Raw genomic sequence first — 19,799 nt, 5'->3', positions numbered from 1 at the left:
TTAATCACAATGCAAAACCTTGGCGACTCTCTATTCAATATACTTTCAAAATGTTCTCTCAATCTGTCCTGCTTTTTGACTTTACTTGAAAGCTGCTCTCCTTGTGCATTTCTTATATGATCTTATACCCTTTACACAGTTCTTTTATTGTTTGCTACAGGGTTTTTATGTCCTGTATTTGACATACCTTTTCTACTACTGCTACATCTGCAAGCGTCATAGTTATTTCTCCTATTATTTTGTGGAATTTTTCACCTTTTTGTCCAGAGTGCTATATTCCTTTTGAATTTGCTCATTGATTCTCTGTGACTTTGTATTCAAGGCGATTTATTTTCATTTATAGATATATTAAAGTAGGCCTTATAATCAGGAAGCTTTGAAGTAGGTGGTTTTATAATAAATGCTTTTATCTTTTCACCTATATTTCTTTAATTGTTGGTACATGTGGTCCACTCCATAAGTGATTCTGTAACTGAAGGTAATGTTTGACACAAAATTGCCATCTAAATAATTAAGAAGAAAAAGAAATGTTTAAACTTCCGTCAGGTTCTTTGGTTTAAAATTTTTAATTTCCTCAAATTTGAGTCATTTGTCATTTAAACTTAAAATGATGACAAAGGACTCAAATTTTGAGGAAATGACACCAAAAGAACAACAGGAATAGCTTCTCAATGAGATGAAAAGATCAGACAATGATGATACATTATGCACACAAATTTCAACACCTTGAGAAGCTATTCCTACCAATACTAAATTCATTTTGTGTCAGACCCTCCGTTTTTGCGAAATCCTTTTAGGGTTTTTCAAAAGAACTTAATATTGATTCCTCTTTGTGTATGATCACCTAATTGCAAATCCTAATCATTAATTTTTTCCCCTATTATTTTGATCAGCACCAGTCGTTGAATAGAAGTACAATTGAAATGCAAGAAGAAATAAAGAGTCTTGAGTTACAGATGATGGAAATGAAAGAGAAAGTTTGCTGGCTTGAATCCCAAATAGAGCTTAATAGTTGTCAGGATAATCAAAGGAAAAAACTGCAGGACTCCAGCCGTTCTCTAGATGAATTTAAAAAAGTTTCTTCAACGCCAGAAGATGAGATATTGGAGGCGGATGAGTCTGATAATCATTTGAATGACAAGAAAAAACTAATTGAAGATTTAGAAAATCGTTTGGCTCAAGAGCTACACAAAACAAGACATATGGAAGAGCATGTTAAAGATATGGAAGGACATGTAAAGAATCTGGAAAAGAAGTGTGCTTTATTGGAAAAGGAACGGCTGAGCTCAGAGCTGAAATTTGCAAAGGAGGTAAGAGCTAGAAATTTATGATTTGGATGATTGCTTTCCCTCATACAGTGCACCTCAGTTACAATTAAGTTGAAGGGACTGGAGGTCAATATTTGTTATAACCAATGTTTTGTTGACTCTCAGGTGTTACTTTTGACATAGAAGAGATATACCTTCTAAGTAACACAGCAATTGTCTCTGTTGTGTAATCTTCTCATTTCCACAAGTCCCATTCTTCTTACTTGCCACTGGTCTTCATTCGCAATGATAAATGTACACTCCCAACCTACCATATGGGCACATACACGTAAAGAGAGATAAAATCTTCCCATTGTGATGTGACTGAGTTGTGAGTGCTGCTGCTGCTGTTGGCACTGAGTCATACACACACACACACACACACCAGTAATGCACCCCTGCCCCTTGATTGTTTGTGTATTATAACGTGTAAGCGGTCCACTTGACAAATCCAGTGTGTAATAAAGCTCAATGAATGCAGAAAGCCATGCAAGATCTACTACTAGAGCATTTTTAGATAATGCCAGTCTTGTCTCCACTTGGCATGCTCTTAGCAGTTTCAGTTATTTTATTGTAGCCAAGGTGTCTGGTTATGAACTTTGTTAAATGTGAGGTGGTTATAGTAGTGTCAAATAATAATAATAATGATAATAATAATAATAATAATAATACTTTATTGCATCCCAAAAAGGAAATTTTTTGTAAAGACATGTTATAATTTACACAATAACATAAAAATACAATGGAAATAGGATGTATATATAAAAAAGGAACAGCTCCATAACCAGAGCTGCACTTTATAATATGAATAATTTCAACATTGTAAACTAGTAAGGGGAAAAACCAGAGATTTTTAGTTTGCGTTGTTTTGCTGAGGTCTATGTATCAGTGGTGCTCTCTATCATTATATGTTTTATATCTAACAGTAGGTACGGAAAACCCAAATTTAGATTATATAATTGTTGTCTTTAAGTTGCATTCAATAGGTAGAACTTTTTTTTCTGATTAAAATGGTATAAAAATTATTAAAATTGGTTAAAAATTTAAAAAGATATGTTATTTCGAAATTTGTAGAAAATCGCCCAAATTTGGGCTGCTTTGAAAGCAACCTTTTGTCCGTTTTCAAAATGCCGTATTTTCATAAATATTCAAGCCAGACCTCTGTAACATTCTAACAATACACATCTTTTTATAAACAATATGTGTATTTTTTTCCTGAGCTCAACTCTAAGTAAAAAAGAAATAATTTGCCCCCAAAGTAGCTGACAAAGCCAAAATTGTCAATTTCAACACGAAGTTTCGAAATATCAGCGATTGTGCCCCTTGCCTGAGCCGGCGTATGAGTGAAGTGAATACGGCAAATTTGTAGTTGTAGTTTCGTTTTCAGTTGGCTGGTGACCGCAAAGCTATAAATCTTGCTTTCGTATACATCATTTTAAAGCTGAGATTTTAAACTTTCTTTTGATACCAGAATCGTCCAAATTTTCAAATTTTTCTTAATTTTTTTATCAAATTAAAGTTTTTAACTTGAAACTTCAAACTTTGAAAAAGATCATAAAAATGCGAATCTGGTATCGAATGAAAGCTTGTTCAATTTTCTTTCTGATGCAGCCATTGGCGTTACTATTAATAGCGCTGACGCGAACAGCCGAGCGGAGAGAAAAGATGACCGTCAGTTACGGTGTTCGAGTAGCGGAGCGCCGGTTCAAAAATCGGAGTTTAACCCTCTTCTTCAACTCAAAGCCATAAAATAACGACAAATCCTATGAAAAAAGCATAAACATTTTTTAAAATATGAAGATTTGAGATTTAATCTGATACCAAACACGTTTTATTTGACGGACTGAAAATGAGAAAAAGAGAGTGACGATTTGAGTTGAAATTCTCGGTTTGCCAATAAAGCCATGACTCGATAAGAGGGTTTGCCGTACCTACTAACAGTGAAACCTGGACTGGTTATACCGTCATGTTTCAGTGATGATAATTTTCCAGGATTTTGGGATTTTCTCAGAAATTTTCCGCTGATTTTGCTGTGTCAAACATTTTCCTCTGATAAAACTTTTTTTAAAAAGCTCAGAGCCGTGAAAACATCATCATCGTGTCTTGTGCCATATTTTGACACCTGTGCTCGGTTGCATGAATTTTTGGTGACACTCAGTCTAGACAAACTGGCGCGGGTTGTCAAAATTGAGACAAGGCAATTGAAAAGGAAGGGGTTGGGGGGAGGGATAAATGAGTCTAAATTTTATTTGTAAGTAGGTCAAGAGTAGAAGTATAGTTATAGGTCAGTGACACGTGTGAAATAGTTCTTATTCTCTGTCTTCACTTCTGATAATTTACCTTTATCATTTATTCCAGTTGAGGAGGTTGAATGCTGAGTATGCACAGAGCATCTCCCACCTACAAGCAGAGGAAGAACAGGGTGTAGGGGAAATGGAACAGGAATTCGATTGTATGATGTCAGAATTTGAAAGAATGACTTTACTCAAGGTTTGAATATTTGTAGATCAACACAGTTGTATTCATTTTAGGTTAAATATGAAATTGAAATGACTTTTTGAATAATATAATTTTTTCTTGACTGTGAATCAAGCACCATTTCTTCATGATTTTCTAGCAGTTACACAGTCCTTACCTAACTAATTTTAATTTAGTCTTTTTTGGATTGTCCAAGCCAGATTTCGCCATCTACTTTTTCAGAGGAATTTTGTTCAATTTTTCTGAAACAGAACATATAAGGTATCATTTTAAAAGGAATGTAAAGTTTTGAAATAATATTAAAGGCGAGAGAGATACTTTTCCTAATTGCCTATGATATGATAAAGTTAGAGTAGCCCACCTCTGATTTTAGGTCTCCAAAGCAGAGAAAAACAAAAAGACAAAACAAAACACACCATAACCATTCATTTAGGCAATAAATAATATAATGACAAAAAAACAGGAGCAAAATTCTATGATTGGGTTGTTTTAGGCAGTCCTTTCAGTTGATGAAAAAAAAGGACATCATCTTATTGATGCCTCATTTTATTTTTCTGCACTATAGAATAATTTTCTTTAACCAACAGCTGTCTTGGGTGATTTGCGCAATTTTCCCCACTCCATGGCCCTCTTTTTCTGTCAGCAGCTTTGGGAACAAAACTGTTTTCAAAGATATTCCATCAGTGGGGCCCTGATTGTTCAGTTGGGAGAGCACTCACTTCACATGCAAAGGGACCAAGTTTGATCCTGATTGAAGTCAAGATTTTGTTCTGACCCCTTGTCCACCCAGCAGTGATTGGGTAGCTAGGCCTGTTAAATCTGGTGGAAAGTACTTTGAAATAAACTAGCATCTTATCTTGAGGGTTGCAAGCAATTGCTATTGTCCTTTTCATGCTATAGAAATCGGGATAAACTCGGGCTCTGAAGGACTAATTTTTAATTGGCTAACACTTAATTGTTATTGAAATTAAGATAGGTCTACTATATTGACACTTACATCACCAGCTTGGTGACAGCGTTAATTTTTGGGGGAGGAAAAAACATTATCTTGTTAGTGATCCGATAAACTTCTAAATTAAAGCTACAACTAAAAATTGTTATTGTTGTTATTGTTTTTTTTTTAGTAGAGTTGGTTGGGTTTTGTTTTTGTTTCTTAATCCATATTGATTTGTTGCTTTGTTCACAGAATAAGCTGAAAGACATGCTTAACAGAGTTATGAGAACGACAAATGACAGTCTTGCTGGTTATGCCAAGTTGTTGAGAGATGTATGTTCTTACAAAACGATTACAAAACTTCTCATTTTTTGTTTCTTGTTTTTTGATTTTTTAACACCGTAATCTCAATGCATATGAAATATAATCTTCATGATACATGAAAAAAATTTCAGGCATATTGCGTAATAACTTTTTGTTCATTATTGTTTTCTAATTTATTTTGATGAGATGAGAGTGCTGTTTATGATAATGAATATGATTTTTTCTTTTGGTATCATTTTCTATGAAGACCTCTGAGTGTAGCCATCATAACACAATAGCCTGCTTTTTCCCAAAGAATTACTTAGATCATAGATATAGACTGTCACCAAAAGAAAGTAAGCATTGAGTTGAATTTAGCTGGACAAATAAAGGGGTCAAAGAATTGTTTTGTAGTTACCGTAATAGCTAATCAGCACAACTCTCAACTCATGGTTTAAGTGACCTTTGAGGCATTTTGTGATGTAACTCTTTAGAAGAAGCAATATATCACGAGGAAATTGGAGTGATATTTGTCAGAGAAAAGTCTTACTGTTTAAAGATAACTTTTTGTTTTGTGAAGTCCAGTGTTGCATTTTTCACCAACAGTACTCACAGCTGCAAGAGAATCATAGAAACCTTGAGGATCATCTATCTGCAACCAAATCTGAAAATAAGAAACTTGTTGACGATGTAGAAGTGTTGGAGAACTTATTACAACGCAGCAATGTCAGCATTAAAGATGTGAGTATTGCTCTTCAAGTGATATTTGATTGATGAAAAATAAATCATAACTTTAATTTTTTAATTTTGTTGTTGTTGTTGGTGACACGTATTTATACCTGACCTGACATCAATTGAATGGTTAAAAATCATGAAATGATATGATTTTTAAAAATTCCAGTTATTGAGCGCAAGGGGAGTTTGTTTGGACAAAGATTGAAATAATACAGTTGTCAGTCGTATAGAGTGACACGGAAAAGTAAGTAATAGTTTCTTGTGCAAGAAAAAAAAAAAGGTAATGAAGTGAGATTTGAAGCTTTGTTCTGTGTGCAATATCCACTTGAATATCTCCTGCATTCAATAAATCTTTGCTTTATGTTACAAATGTTGCCAGTGATCTCTTGGTTTTTGTACCAATATTTTAAAAGATATTTAGATATTGGAATTTTTCCTTACTTCAAAGGATTTTGCCTATAATGTTGTTAAACATTTTTTTCTCTTTTTCAGCTTCATCAATTGTACCAGGAGGAAATAAACAGTCTAAAGTCTCAAACTTCATCTCTGTCGGAAGGTATGATATAAGAAATTAAGGAATTAATCCATACGGTTTATCTTGAGAGCCAGCCATAAAGTGAGGAATAATGGCTAAGTTCAAGGGAAAAAAATATGTGCTAACATTGGGTATCAAATCCAGATCCTTCAGGTGTTAATGCAATCATAATCCACTCGCTTATATCACCTTCCCCTCCTCCCCACTCCATTCATATGAAGGATGTTTTTATCGTTGTTGTTCATTAGAAATACAGTGGTTACCGACTGACAGCCCATCATTTGGGTGACTCCGTTACCTGGTTATTAGCTAGACTGTTTAATTAGCTAATGGTATGGGTGAGGGAGGGGGCTGTACATTGAAAAAAAGTAAAATTTGCTCATTGATTTCTGAAAATGATTTCTGAGTCACATTTCACTTAGTGTAATACTCAATTTTTTTTTTTTTTTTTTTTTTTTGGGTTTGTTTGTTTGTTTGTTGCATTTTAATACATGACAGGAAGGAGCAAAATGGTTTGGGCAGGCTATTTCCCCCCCCCCCCCCCCCCTCCCTCTCTCTCCAATCAAAAAGACACTATCCATTCCTGGCCATTTTATAATCAACCATATTATGTAATGCTGAAATCATGTCTTACTGGTCAGGGCTTCCATTAATTTATCCTCTATAACATTTTTTTATGCATGTCTATTGAATCAATATAAGTGATACATTTTTTACAAACTGACAGAAGCTTTTATAGGGAAATTTATTTTGTTTAATATGTGCTTTTTTTTATACATTTCCTGACAAGGAAAAAAATATTTGAATTGAATTGAAATTGGAGTGAGAGTGGTTAGAGACACAATGCAAACACGACTTGCGTTGCTCAAAGCCAATTATTCTGTTAGAAGCAAGACATTGAAACTGGTCATTTGTAATTGACAATTTGTTTTATATGCTTTTATTGCCGACATTGAGATGCTTGTGGAATTAAGCAAATGCTATGTCCTTGGTGCAGATTATCAAAATTTCAGTTAGATAAGAGTTGTGGGTTATTCCACAAAAAGGTTACAATAATAATACCACTTTATAATAATAGTCTCTCTCTTTAAAAGATTATAGTTTTTTATTTTGTGACATATTTCAATTTTTTGATAGTATTGCGTGTCATATCAATGGGTTTTTTTGTTTGTTTTTTTTACTTATGTTATAGCTGTAGAAGTAGCTGCAAAGGAGAAGGAGGTCTCAAAGAAATGGTGAGTAAATAGATTAACATTTTTGCAGAAAATTTGTTGATTACTCCAAATCTTTATTGACAATGGCCTTGACTTTGAATTGATGATAAATTATTAATGTTACTGTCTTAGCAGATTTGAACTGACCTTATCAATGTGTAAAATTTAATTTCTAATAGAGTTTACTATAAAGATTGAAGTTAGGAGATCCATATCTAACCATGTTAACATAATAGTGAGACATTAATAACTCAAGAAGTGTTGTTTTAATTGTAGAAACTTATATCTTCAGTTATTTTTCTTTAAATATATTTTTTTTACCTTTATACTCGTACTACATCAGTGTATAATACCCATTTTCAGGATAAACTGATATCAGTGTGTTCTTTTGTGTTTTTGACAGCCAGTTAAAATTTGAAAGATAAAGGTTTTTTCTTCATACCAAATATCTAAAGTTTTAATTGTTAAATAATCTGAATGCGAAAATTATTGAAGGTGTGCAATTATCGGAGTGAACTATATGATAGATACTTACAAAAATGCATTAACTGGTCTTATGATATGTATCAATTATCTGTTGTATGATTAACAAAAGTCCTTTCTATGTACTTTTCACTGTTTTTGTATCAAGTTTGGAGGAGCATGTTGACAAACTTCAGCAGTCTGTTGCCCGGCTGGAGACAGAGAGACAAATTAGTCAAGAAGAGATGGAAGACACTCGATTCCTTCTGGAACACCAAAAGACCAAGAATCAGACTTTGAGTGAAGAAATTGATGAGCTGAAGAAAATCAAGATTGATTGGATTGCTGGACAAGATTTAATCAGAGTAGATAATTTTTTTTCCTTTGAAAACCACAAAACCATATGCTGTCATAAGCTCAAGTCAACATGAGTAATGTACCCATTGGTCTTGGACTATTGCATTTACATCTTGATTTTCATTCTTTGTATCAAGTAGTTATCTTGTCGGTATAATTCAAAAGTTAAAAGTGTTTTAAAGATTTTGATTTTTGAAGAAAAGTCCATTTAAATTTCAGATAAATTATGTGTAAACTGAAAAGGATGCAGTGTATAAGTCAAAATAAGTTATTTGTGTCTGAAATTATATGAATTTTAATTCGCATCTGCTTCCTTCCAGGAACTTCAAGACACTCTTTCATTTTTAAATGAGGAGAGAGCTGCCTCTGTCACGGAGTATGAACTGGCAAAGAAAAGAGCAACAAGCTTAGAAGCTGATGTTAATTCACTAACAAAGGCTAATCAAGAATACCAGAGCTCACAAGATCAGTTACAGTAAGCACTTGATTTATTCATATTCCTTATAAGTCAGTTGGCTGTATTATTCCACTTGTTATATCAATGGGTTTCTCTCTCTCTCTCTCACTCTCACTCTCACTCTCACACACACTCTCTCTCTCTCTCTCTCTCTCTCTCTCTCTCTCTCTCTCTCTCTCTCTCTCTTTTTCTCCCTCCCCCCACCTTCTTTCTCTCACTCACTCTCTTTCCCCTCCCTCCCTAGTCTCTATGATAATTCAGATGGTCTCATGGACCTTTTTGACATTGAGTAAAACTGCATGCTTTATCTTCATCATGCTCTTTCAAAATTTGAAATCTCAATTTTCATAAATGAATCTGGCTTTACATATTGAATGTTGTTTCCATTTAAGGACTCAGGTCAGCAGCTTGAGAGAACGGTTATACATGACAAGTGAGGATGCAACAATGTTGTTGGCAGCCCTTGAGGATGTTGAGGCTAAAGCTGAATCACTTCTAGACACCCTGCAGCGGAAATTTGGAATTGAGGTGAAAAATAGATAAATAATAAAGTATTAACAAAGTTTTGCTATTGATTAAAATTTTTATGTGTACTTTTTAAATTCTATTTTATTTACCTTTGTTTTTCTTTAGTCATGGTTCACAGCAATAATCTCCTAGGAAATCGATAGCAATATTGTCAGAGCAACCAATAACCTGACAATATTCTACGGTTATTTAAAATGCGACCCGTTTAAAACCAATAAAATTAAGCACGTCAATGTCACCTCACCACACCTAGTTGCGTCAATCTTCATCACATGAAGCTGTATGGATTGGATTGGAATATTGTTCATTTATATTTTGAGTACATTTGATTTTAACAATATGTATTATTTGTTTTTATCCACCATCATAAACTTCTTATTACTTAATTATCTATTATCTTTATCTTCACAATTTAAGGTAGCACACTTTCTAACCCCCCCTCATAGCAAATTTGTCTGTTGCATAGGTGATATTTTTTTAAAAGGAATTTTTAGAATAATGTATACTTTTACTATGTACTATTATCCTTTGCATTATCCTCTGTGTGGCATGCTTTTTTTTTTTTTGTTGTCTTTTTTTTCAATCTTGTTCTGTTTCTTCTAAATTTCTCCTATCTAGTTGTCATGCGATTCTGCCAAAGCTACTCCAAAACAATGCAACACCAAGAACATGCCCAGTTCTCTTGTTGCACAAATTCTAAGCAGAGCTGGGGTTGAAGAAAGTCAACGTCTGAACACTTGCAGTAAGCTTAGCTCCACCAAGCCTGTGTACAAACAAAGCAATGTAACGTATGGCTCCATTAGAAAAGTAGAAAGTGCCTCATCTGGTGCCACGCATGGTCAAAGCTTTTCATCCAAAAGAGTTCCATCATCTAGAAAGGCTCTAGACTTCTCATCTCTTATGAATCCAACTGCAGTTGAGGATCAACCGTCTAGAGAACCCTCATCACATTTGCATGAGTATAATGATGCTGCAATCAGTCAAGACTGGGGTGAAAGATTGAATACATCCATTCCTGGTTTTGCACACATCCGTTCTATTCCTTTGTCTGGGAAGAAGAATGAAAAGGAAGACAGCCATTCCTCAAGTTCTGAGAATCTTTCTGTTTTGGGAATTTGTGAAAACGTGGTAAGAATTAGTATATGCTATCACTTGCATTTGATTGATTGTAGAGATCACAAGTTTTGGTATGGTAACGGTTTCACTGCAATTAAGTTTTGAGTATGTCTTTATTATGGCAATATTATTTCTGATGTGTTTGAGATTTGATACCTGCTTACTTTACTATAAAAATTGAACTAAGTATTATTGTGTTATATTCATAGGACTAATTAATGGGCTTACTTATTTTTATTAGTTGGGATCCTATTGTGCTGTGGATGTTAAGTCCTGTTTTTTCTACTTTATTTAACATATCTGATGCTTGGGTTTCCTCAGTCTTTCCGACTCTTCTAGCCTCTTCTAGTTTATGACTTTTTTATGACTCCATTTATGACTTTTTTTCAGTACATTAGTTTTTGTATCTTGTGTCTCAAATTTATGTCGACAATATGTAAAAATTTACTCTATACTTGGATTAACTATTGAAAAAAAATTGTAACTAGTCTCCCATTATATTCAAGTGGCTGCTCTGAAGAGGTTAGAAATAAATTTAAAATATGCATTTGTGTCCCAGAGTAGTTGTCATTATTAATCCAAGTATTTAAACTGAAGGTTCAGCTTCACCAACTTCCTTTTCTTTGTATTATTGATTGCTTATCACTCTCTTACAGGTGGAATCAATTGAACAAAAGTTTTCACTCATCTTGAAGTTAGCACACACAGCAGAAAGGACTTCTAGAATCAAAATCAGGGACCTGAATGCAGAGATGTAAGTGCACATGGGAAAGACATTATAAATGGTTTATTTAAATCCAGAATAAACGATTAATTTGAGTTCCCTTGGTGACGTCATGCCAATGTTGCCCCCAAATTTTTATTCATACCATCCTTAATGTTGAATATAATTATTTATCCTTGATGAGACCAGGGATACCATCATGGCAAAGACTTGATTTGTGCTACATGAGTCCAGTACTACATATCCTTAATATTGAATATAATTATTTGTCCTTGATGAGACCAGGGCTACCATTATGGCAAAGACTTGATTTGTGCTACATGAGTCCAGTACTACATATCCTTAATATTGAATATAATTATTTATCCTTGATAAGACCAGGGATACCATCATGGCAAAGACTTGATTTGTGCTACATGAGTCCAGTACTACATATCCTTAATATTGAATATAATTATTTGTCCTTGATAAGACCAGGGATACCATCATGGCAAAGACTTGATTTGTGCTACATGAGTCCAGTACTACATATCCTTAATATTGAATATAATTATTTGTCCTTGATAAGACCAGGGATACCATCATGGCAAAGACTTGATTTGTGCTACATGAGTCCAGTACTACAAATAATCTGATTTGACATTTTTTAAAACTACATTTTTTGTCTATTTGCTTTTGATTTACTTTTCTTTTTCTTTCTTTTTTATGCATGCAGAGTTTGGTAAAATTCGGATTTAGAGCTATACCGATTTACCAGATGAGATGGTTTTTTTTTCTTTTCTTTTAATTTTGTTTGTGTAGTTGTTTTTAAGCTTCCAACAGCCAACATGCGTGTTCTCAAAATGGCCTTAGATTTCTATCTACCTTAAAGCATTTTGAAGGGATAAAGGGTGAAAATCTTGCACCATTGGTTGGTTTTCATTTATCTCGCTTTAGTTTTTTGGAAACAAAATAAAGATTTAATTTTTGTTTCCTTCTCACATGTGGCATTTTCAATTGTGTTTGCATAATATGATAATTTTTCTATTTCAGAGAGTTGATGACTGAGAAATACAAGATGAAAAGAGGCTTTGCGGAGAAGCTGGATATTGAGTTAGAGTCAAAGAGACAACAGCTGTTAGAATCACGTGGTGAGAATGAACAACTCAATGAAAGAGTGAACAACATGACGCAGGCCATTCTTCAACATGAGGATATGACTTATGAAGTCAAAGTAAGCCAACTGAATTAATTAAGTGTGTTCAATAAAGTTGAATAGTTTATGTTGGAAAATGACAATGAAAACATATTGACCGTTTATCTTTGTTGTCCTTTTTGGGTTGGGTATGGTCACTGATGTGTCTTGTTTTGGAGAGGATTTCTTCATCCTTGTAAATTCCTACTCTTCCCCCTCACTCCTCTCTGTTAGATGCCTCTAGTCTATATTTATTTTTATTATTATTTAATTGATATTGTCATCAATAATATTAGAAAAAAAGAACAAACCCCAAAACATTGTACCTTTCAAAATGGAACAAAAAAAAAAAAATTTTTTTAAAAGAACATTTGGGACTGAAAAACTGTCATCAGCAGAGAATAAATAATAAATAAAGAACAGAGCAAAAATAAATGGAACAAAATTTGCTCTCACTTCGTTGTATTTATTTTTTTCATTTTTTAATATATAGTTTATTTTGTGGACAACTTCAAAATCCAGGCATTTTTTTTGTGCTCTCTGTAGATGAAGAAATAAAAAGTATTTTTAATTTCACGAAGATCAAGGTGAGATGGCATTTAAACAACTCTCTCACAAACCTTTGTAAACTTCTGAGCTTAAAAGAAAAACCATAAGTATCTTTATTTTTTATTTCAGCGCTTAGAGGAAGAGAATCACGACCTTCAAAAAGAAATTCATCAATTGAAAGGGGAGAGGGACGTGTTGTCTAAACAAGTACAGGATCTCATCTCAAAGGCCAGTGGGAGTGAAGGTGAACAGGCCAGCCTGAAAAAGATTGCAGCTTTAGAGAAAAAGGTTAGATTTTGTACAACTTTGTAAATTGTCATAATTTGGAATGTGGCTATCAATGATCATTTAAATGTAATTTATAAACTGCTCCCCGTCTTCAAATGATCAATATTCCCCCCCCCCCCCCCCTTCCTCATCTTTTTTTTTTGTGTGAGTGTGATGTCTTCCAAAAAATTGTTTTGTTGGTCATTTTGGAATACAAAATGATGCACGAAGAGTAACTGGTAAATATGTGATCTTATTTACAATATTATACACGCCCTTCCCCCTCCCCTCCTGCTACAAAAAGGGATTCTTATATTAAAATTATTAACAAATTTTTATCATTTATTGAAAAAACAAACAACTAATCAACTTCCATTGTTTTTGCCAGTTTCACCATCTTCATTACTTCACGCTTCAAGAGCAAGAGAAAAGTGCACAAAAAGGAGAGAAGGCAATGAGACGGGTAAGAATCATTTGCATCATCCTCATTTCTATTTATATCCACTCTATTATTAGAGTTGTGTTGAAACCGATGATTTGTTATTTCTTTACAATTCTTTCTTTTTTTTTTGAGAGAGAGAGAGAGAGAGAGAGAGAGAGAGAGAGAGAGAGAGAGAGAGAGAGAGAGAGAGAGAGAGAGAGAGAGAAAGAGACAATGAGATGAAGTAATGAGATGAAATGTAAACCAAGATCAAAACTATATAAATCAAGCATAAGGTAGGGGGTCGGGAGGGGAAAAAAAAGAGGTATTATTAAAGAATACTAGCCGGCAGTAGTGTTATTATTGAAACCCTACCTACCCTATAAAGATATATATTTAAAAATAAATAAATAAATAAATTTAAAAAAAATAAGAAATATTGAAGGGGGATGGGGGTAGAGAGAGAGAGAGAGAGAGAGAGTGTGTGTGTGTGTGTGTCATTTGTGTCTATATTTTTCAAACCCTTTGCCATTTTTTCAAAGTTTAGATTAACCCTTTGCCATTTTTCAAAGTTTAGTTTTGAATTGTTGATGTTATTGACTTGGGAATAAATTTAATTTAATTTTGAAATCTTAAGATGGCACCATTTCCATGTTTTTGTTTAAATTTTCTTTAAAATTGTGTGATCATAGTGTTTTAAGCCATTTATTTAATACAATAACTGCTGATCCTTAATCATTCATATGTTATTGATAGAATAAGACCGTCTAGAATGTATAGACTCCTTAGTTGTAGAGATGTTAGAAGACCTATCTCTTTTCCCATTCACTATATAGTGACATCAATCAACATCATTGTTGTCAGTTAATAAAGGGGAGGCCACTCATTTTTGACAAGTGTTGTCATACTTATTTTAAATATTTCCTTAAAACTCTGCCAAACCATTTTGCAATCCGTTAAAAAGGTCAGGCACTATTGGTGTTTAAAGCCAAAGGAAAAATTCTCTTTTTTGTTGTTGTTGTTGTTGTTGCGAACTGTTCAAGTTTGTCCATTCTCAGATGTCAAAGGTCTATGTCATTTTTCTGATTTCTTGTTAACTGTTTTAATTATTGCCTTTGTTTCTGCACAGATTCGAGTTTTGGAAATGAACCTGAAGAGAGCAGAGGAAGAAGTTGTGAAGTTTGATGAACTGGTTGAAGCCATTCGTAATGTAAGTGATTTTTAAAAAAAGATGATTAATTTAATATAACGTTAGTAAAAGTGAAAGGAAGTATTATATCACATTAGGTTTAAAAAAGTTTTTTTGGGCATTGTAGAATTTTATCCCCTTTCTCCAAATTGTATGTTTATTTTTTTTTATTTTAAAAATCTAACTTCAATTTTGAACTGAACTTTTTAATGCTCTTACAGTGTGAACATGAGTTTCCACCTTCTATATTTTAATGGTGAATAATAAATAAAAATGATAAAGTACGAGCTATTGAAATTGAACACATAAATTCTGATAAATATTTAGTGGGGTTGACATTTCTCATAAATTATCAGTTTAGGATAATCTGATGAAATGGAATAGTTGATTAATACAGGAAACAATTTTTTAAAAATTCATTATTTGAGATATTTTTTGATACAATAGGAAAAATAAATTGGGCCATTCAAAGAGAACATCTTTAAGTTCTAGGTTTTCATTTCGGATTGAATTAAGTCTTTTATCTTCATACATGTTTTCCAACAGCATATTTGATTCTAATTTTTTCTTTGTAGAGAAATAGATGTTTTCATTGCTTTCATTGAGATCTCTTTCCTTTTTTAAAATTCTTTTTTTTAAAAAGGTTTTTTTCTAAATCTGAGTCTTCTGGATTTACATGTGCTTTATAAAAATTACAAGCAAAAGAGTTGAAATAAAATTAGTTTTAAGACTGCTATATTTCATTATCTGATTCCATTTATTATTACATCAACTGCAAAAATCTATTGAACTTAGTGAATTGCTGGGTTGCATATTTTTCTTCATATGTGTATGTGGTCTAGTGGTATGACACTCGCCTTTGGATCAGAAAGTCCTGGGTTCGAATCCAAAGCAGTCCATAATTGAGTCCTCTCACTGTACTTGGGTGTAAAACGAGTACCTGGCTGATAACAGCGTTGTCTCTGTCCAAAAAATTGTAATATTGCCAAACAGGTGTCATGTCTCGCCCTACGTGTTAAGTGTTGCTGTTGACTCAGAACCCCCTGTAAAGTACTTTGAGCATGTTTAGGGGATATTGCACAATATGAAAACTCTAGTTAGTTTTTTTGTGTGTTTTTTTTTCTTCTCTTCTTCTGCATGTACTTAACATTTTGTATTTGTATTTGTTCGATATTTCTGGGTGGAGTCTTTGTCCTTCCATGGTGGGCAGGAGGTCAGGCTGTGTCTTCTATCCCCTTATATGTTTTCCAAGTTGCTTTCTGTCTTTATCTTGGAATGGGATTGCTTGGTGTTGTCCTGGCCTTTGCCAGAGTCCTTAGCTAAGAGGGAAACAGTCACATGTATTATTAAAGTTTTGGGTGATGATATTTTTTTTCCTTATAAATTATATTTCTGTTATATTGTGTTAGTTATGCTTTCTGTTTTGATCATATTCTGTAAGCATTTGAGTGTATTCCTCTTAGTGAGAACCTGTGCTGGTGTCTGGATGAGACTTTTAGGTGACCTCAAACTAAGAACATTGATGGTATGCTCTTGGAATCTACATCTGTTCCCTATTTGATCCTTTCACTTTGTCTTACTTTTTCTTCAGCCTTTTAAGTGTAATTCTATTATATTTTTTTACTTCTCTTTTTTTCTGGTGCTGAAATGACCTAAATGTGTTGCAAGTGCGTAATATCTTTAGTGAAACCCTTAAAAACAAAACAAACATACTTGATATATATTCTTTTTCAAATCAACTATCAGACTTGCATTGAGAATCGCTCCATGCGACCCCATCCAGTACTGCTCCATGTAGTACGTTTGATTGATGGTCTGGTGGAGGTGGAGAAAAAATCAGCAACCAGCAAGACAAAAGATTCTTCCAAGTCAACTACCAGCTCTTCTAGAGTGTCATCAGTATTGCCCTCAACTACAACAAGTGGGGTAAAAGAAGAATATGCAGTATAGCTGATTTTGGTTTAATAAGATTCTGTATTTGTATTTAAATTTTGTCTGAATTATCATAACTTCCTGTAGAATTCTATGGATTTCCTCAATCATCCATGGAAGAGAATGAATAATTATTACTCTTATTTGTTATTCTATCTGGCCTCTCAGTAGGTTCTTGATGTAAATGTATGATTGGTGGTGTTAGAACTTGTGATAGGATTTTGATATCTGTTCTACCTCCCGAAATCTCTTGTGCCTTGTCATTTTAGATGCAAATCAAGAATTATTTTTTCACTTTTCCATGCTCTTCCTTTTTACTGCACTGAAATAAACCTAATAATGTCACAAGCGCTGTAAAACCCTTAAAAACAATAAGAGCATAAAAGAACTAAAAGTTGAAATTACATTTAATGATGTTTTTATTTAATTGCACGTGTATGTCATGAAGAGAGAGAGAGAGAGAGAGAGAGAGAGAGAGAGAGAGAGAGAGAGAGAGAGAGAGAGAGAGAGAGAGAGAGAGAGAGAGAGAGAGAGAGAGAGAGAGAGGAGGAGAGGGAGGAGGAGGGAGAGAGAGGGAGAGAGAGAGAGAGAGAGAGAGAGAGAGAGAGAGAGAGAGCACTGAAGATGGATTAATTGTCTACCATGCTTTCCTCAATTTTGAACCCCCAAAAAAGTAGCTTTAAAAAAATTCAAATACAATTTCTACTTTAAAAAAAAATCTGTATATGATCAGATTTGAGCACTTTAAGACTTGCGCAAGGTGCTTTATAAGTATATTATTATTATTATTATTACTATTATTATTATTATTATTATCATCATCGTCATCGTCGTCGTCATCATCATCGTGATCATCATCTATTTTTCAACTTAAATCTTAATCGACAGGAGTATCTTTTGACTTTGCTTGAACTATTTATAAATATAATCCAAAGGCTGTCGTCCTTGATTGACCACCAAATATCGTTGTCTTTTGTTTTGGGTATCAACTTATACAGCCAAATTCTTACACGATAAAGAATAACATTTTTTTAATGTCCAATTGAAATTTTATCGAAATTATGTGTATCTATGTTTGTAATTTTATATTTTAGAAACTTTGAAATTTTTGATTCATTCATTTGTGTCATACAACTTTTGAAAAATAAATATTCTGATTGAGGAAAAATTAATTTATCTTTTTATTTCTATTTTGATGATAATATTATTTGAATGAAATTGCAATTCAGTGTCTTCTCCCATGGTGGGAAGGAGTCACTTGCTGTCTCTTCTATCCTTTATATATCTGTTTTCCATTTCCTTGTTGATCTCTGTCTTTGTTCTGGATTAAGATTGCTAAGTTTGTTTGTTTTTTTTTTTCCTGGTCCTGGTGGGGATCCTTAGCTGGGAGACAGACAGCAAAATGTATAGTACCTTTTTTTGAAAGATTTTGTTTTTTTTTCCCTTGTTACTATTAAGTTCTATTATTATTATTATTATTATTATTATTATTATTATTATTATTATTATTATTGAATAATGTATATATTGCATGTTTTACTTTGTAAACATTTGAGTGTATTCTTCATCACGAAATCCTTTGTACCTCGATTGGACTTTTAGGTAATGTCAAAATAGGCACATCTGTGGATTGATCATGGAATCTTTTGTTCCTTGTTTAAACTAAGCCCATCTGTCTACCAATGTCTTCAGTGCTTCCAAGATTCCTGACCTCCCATACTGTGTCTTCTATCCCCCAAGTTTTCCAACTTGCTTTCTATCTTTGTCTTGGAATGAAATTACTTGGTTTTGTCCTGGTCCTGGTCGGATGCCTGGCTGAGAGGGAAACAGTCGAATGTATAGTTAGTTTTGGGAGGTGATATTTTTTTCCTTGTAAATCATCTCTCTGTTAAGCACTGTATTATATTTTCTTTATATTATATATGATTTGTAAAGATTTGAGTGTATTTCTCTTAGTGGGGACCTGTGCTTGTGTCTAGATGAGACTTTTAGTGATGTCAAACTAAGTACATTGATGGTGTGCTCTTGGAATCTACACCTGTTTCTTATTTGAACCAATTCCCCTTTGTCTTACCTTTTCTTGGGTGCTTTAATTGTAATTCTGAAACTCTTTACTATCCCATTTGCTTCCTTTTTACTGGCGCTGATATGACCTTAATGTGTTGCAAGCGCCGTAAAACCCTTAAAAACAAACAAACAAACAGTCCTTTCAACTTGATATCTACAATTTCCTGGCGCTGAATTTTCCAAACAGTGTTGCAAACGCCGTAAAACTATAAAAACGAACATAATTTGTCTTCAGACTTGAATCTGTTTTTATCACCTTCCTTTTCATAGACATGGGTGGTTGATGGTCGTCTCTGAAAGTGTAGAGGAGGTCACTCTTGCTTTGACTTCTATCCTATAACTGTTCCTTTTCTGGGTTGCTTTCTGTCTTTGTCTTGGGATGAGATTACAGTGGAATCCTGATAAAGCCAACACTTCCATACCAGAAAGATTGGTTGACTTTAAGTAAGGTTGACTTTATCCATTATCAATGGAACCCACTTAGATAAAGAGCATAAAATTTGGGATCAACAAGAGATGGTGTTGACTTGATTGTGGATTTCACTGGTTTAGTCTTTGCCCTGGCTGGAGTTCTTGACTGCGAGGCAAACGGCCCATGGCATAGTATCCGTAAGAGGTGATATTTTTTTCTTGTAAGTCATCTCTCTGTTATGTACTGATAGATTTGTTGTTGTTTTTAAAAATATAAAGTTATGTAAGCGTTTGGGTGCATTTTTCTTAGTGGGACCCTGTGCTTTTGTCTGGATGGAACTTTTAGGTGATCTCAAACGAAGCACATTGATAGACTGCTCTTGAAATCTACTTCTGTTCCCTATCTGAGCAGTCCCCTCTGTCTGACTTTTTACCAGGTATTTTTGATTGTAAATCTGGATTTTTTTTAACCATCCCATTTTCTTCTTTTTTACTGGCACATTAATGACGTAAAAATATTGCAAGTACGTAAAACACAAAAAAAACACAAAAAAAATTTTTTAAAAATGCAATCAACAAATTGTCTCTGAAAATACTGTCCCGCGTTGTTGGAATTCCCATCAGGACAGGGGAACATTG

At 33.6% G+C, this 19,799-nt stretch overlaps 1 protein-coding gene across 3 annotated transcripts in view; it reads left to right on the top strand.

Annotated features, from left to right (window-relative positions):
* Positions 1 to 17,203, top strand: part of LOC144968674 (uncharacterized) — a 34,438-nt gene extending 17,235 nt beyond the window's left edge. For all 3 annotated transcript variants that reach the window (XM_078907243.1, XM_078907244.1, XM_078907245.1), the window contains exons 5-20: positions 894 to 1,310; positions 3,666 to 3,797; positions 4,972 to 5,052; positions 5,629 to 5,763; positions 6,250 to 6,313; positions 7,485 to 7,527; positions 8,138 to 8,333; positions 8,646 to 8,800; positions 9,175 to 9,310; positions 9,929 to 10,438; positions 11,083 to 11,180; positions 12,183 to 12,363; positions 13,003 to 13,161; positions 13,529 to 13,603; positions 14,691 to 14,771; positions 16,497 to 17,203. In XM_078907243.1, coding sequence (XP_078763369.1) covers positions 894 to 1,310; positions 3,666 to 3,797; positions 4,972 to 5,052; positions 5,629 to 5,763; positions 6,250 to 6,313; positions 7,485 to 7,527; positions 8,138 to 8,333; positions 8,646 to 8,800; positions 9,175 to 9,310; positions 9,929 to 10,438; positions 11,083 to 11,180; positions 12,183 to 12,363; positions 13,003 to 13,161; positions 13,529 to 13,603; positions 14,691 to 14,771; positions 16,497 to 16,700 — 2,667 coding nt within the window. In that variant the 3' untranslated portion in view covers positions 16,701 to 17,203. The remainder of the gene's footprint in view (positions 1 to 893; positions 1,311 to 3,665; positions 3,798 to 4,971; positions 5,053 to 5,628; positions 5,764 to 6,249; positions 6,314 to 7,484; positions 7,528 to 8,137; positions 8,334 to 8,645; positions 8,801 to 9,174; positions 9,311 to 9,928; positions 10,439 to 11,082; positions 11,181 to 12,182; positions 12,364 to 13,002; positions 13,162 to 13,528; positions 13,604 to 14,690; positions 14,772 to 16,496) is intronic.
* The last annotated feature ends 2,596 nt before the right edge of the window (positions 17,204 to 19,799 follow it).

The sequence above is a fragment of the Berghia stephanieae genome, chromosome 3 (genome assembly GCF_034508935.2).
Source record: "Berghia stephanieae isolate SIO BIC M18660-M18661 chromosome 3, UCSD_Bste_1.3, whole genome shotgun sequence".
Lineage (NCBI taxonomy): Eukaryota > Metazoa > Mollusca > Gastropoda > Nudibranchia > Aeolidiidae > Berghia > Berghia stephanieae.
Note: the sequence above shows the minus strand (reverse complement) of the source record. Positions and strands in the feature narration are given on the sequence as shown.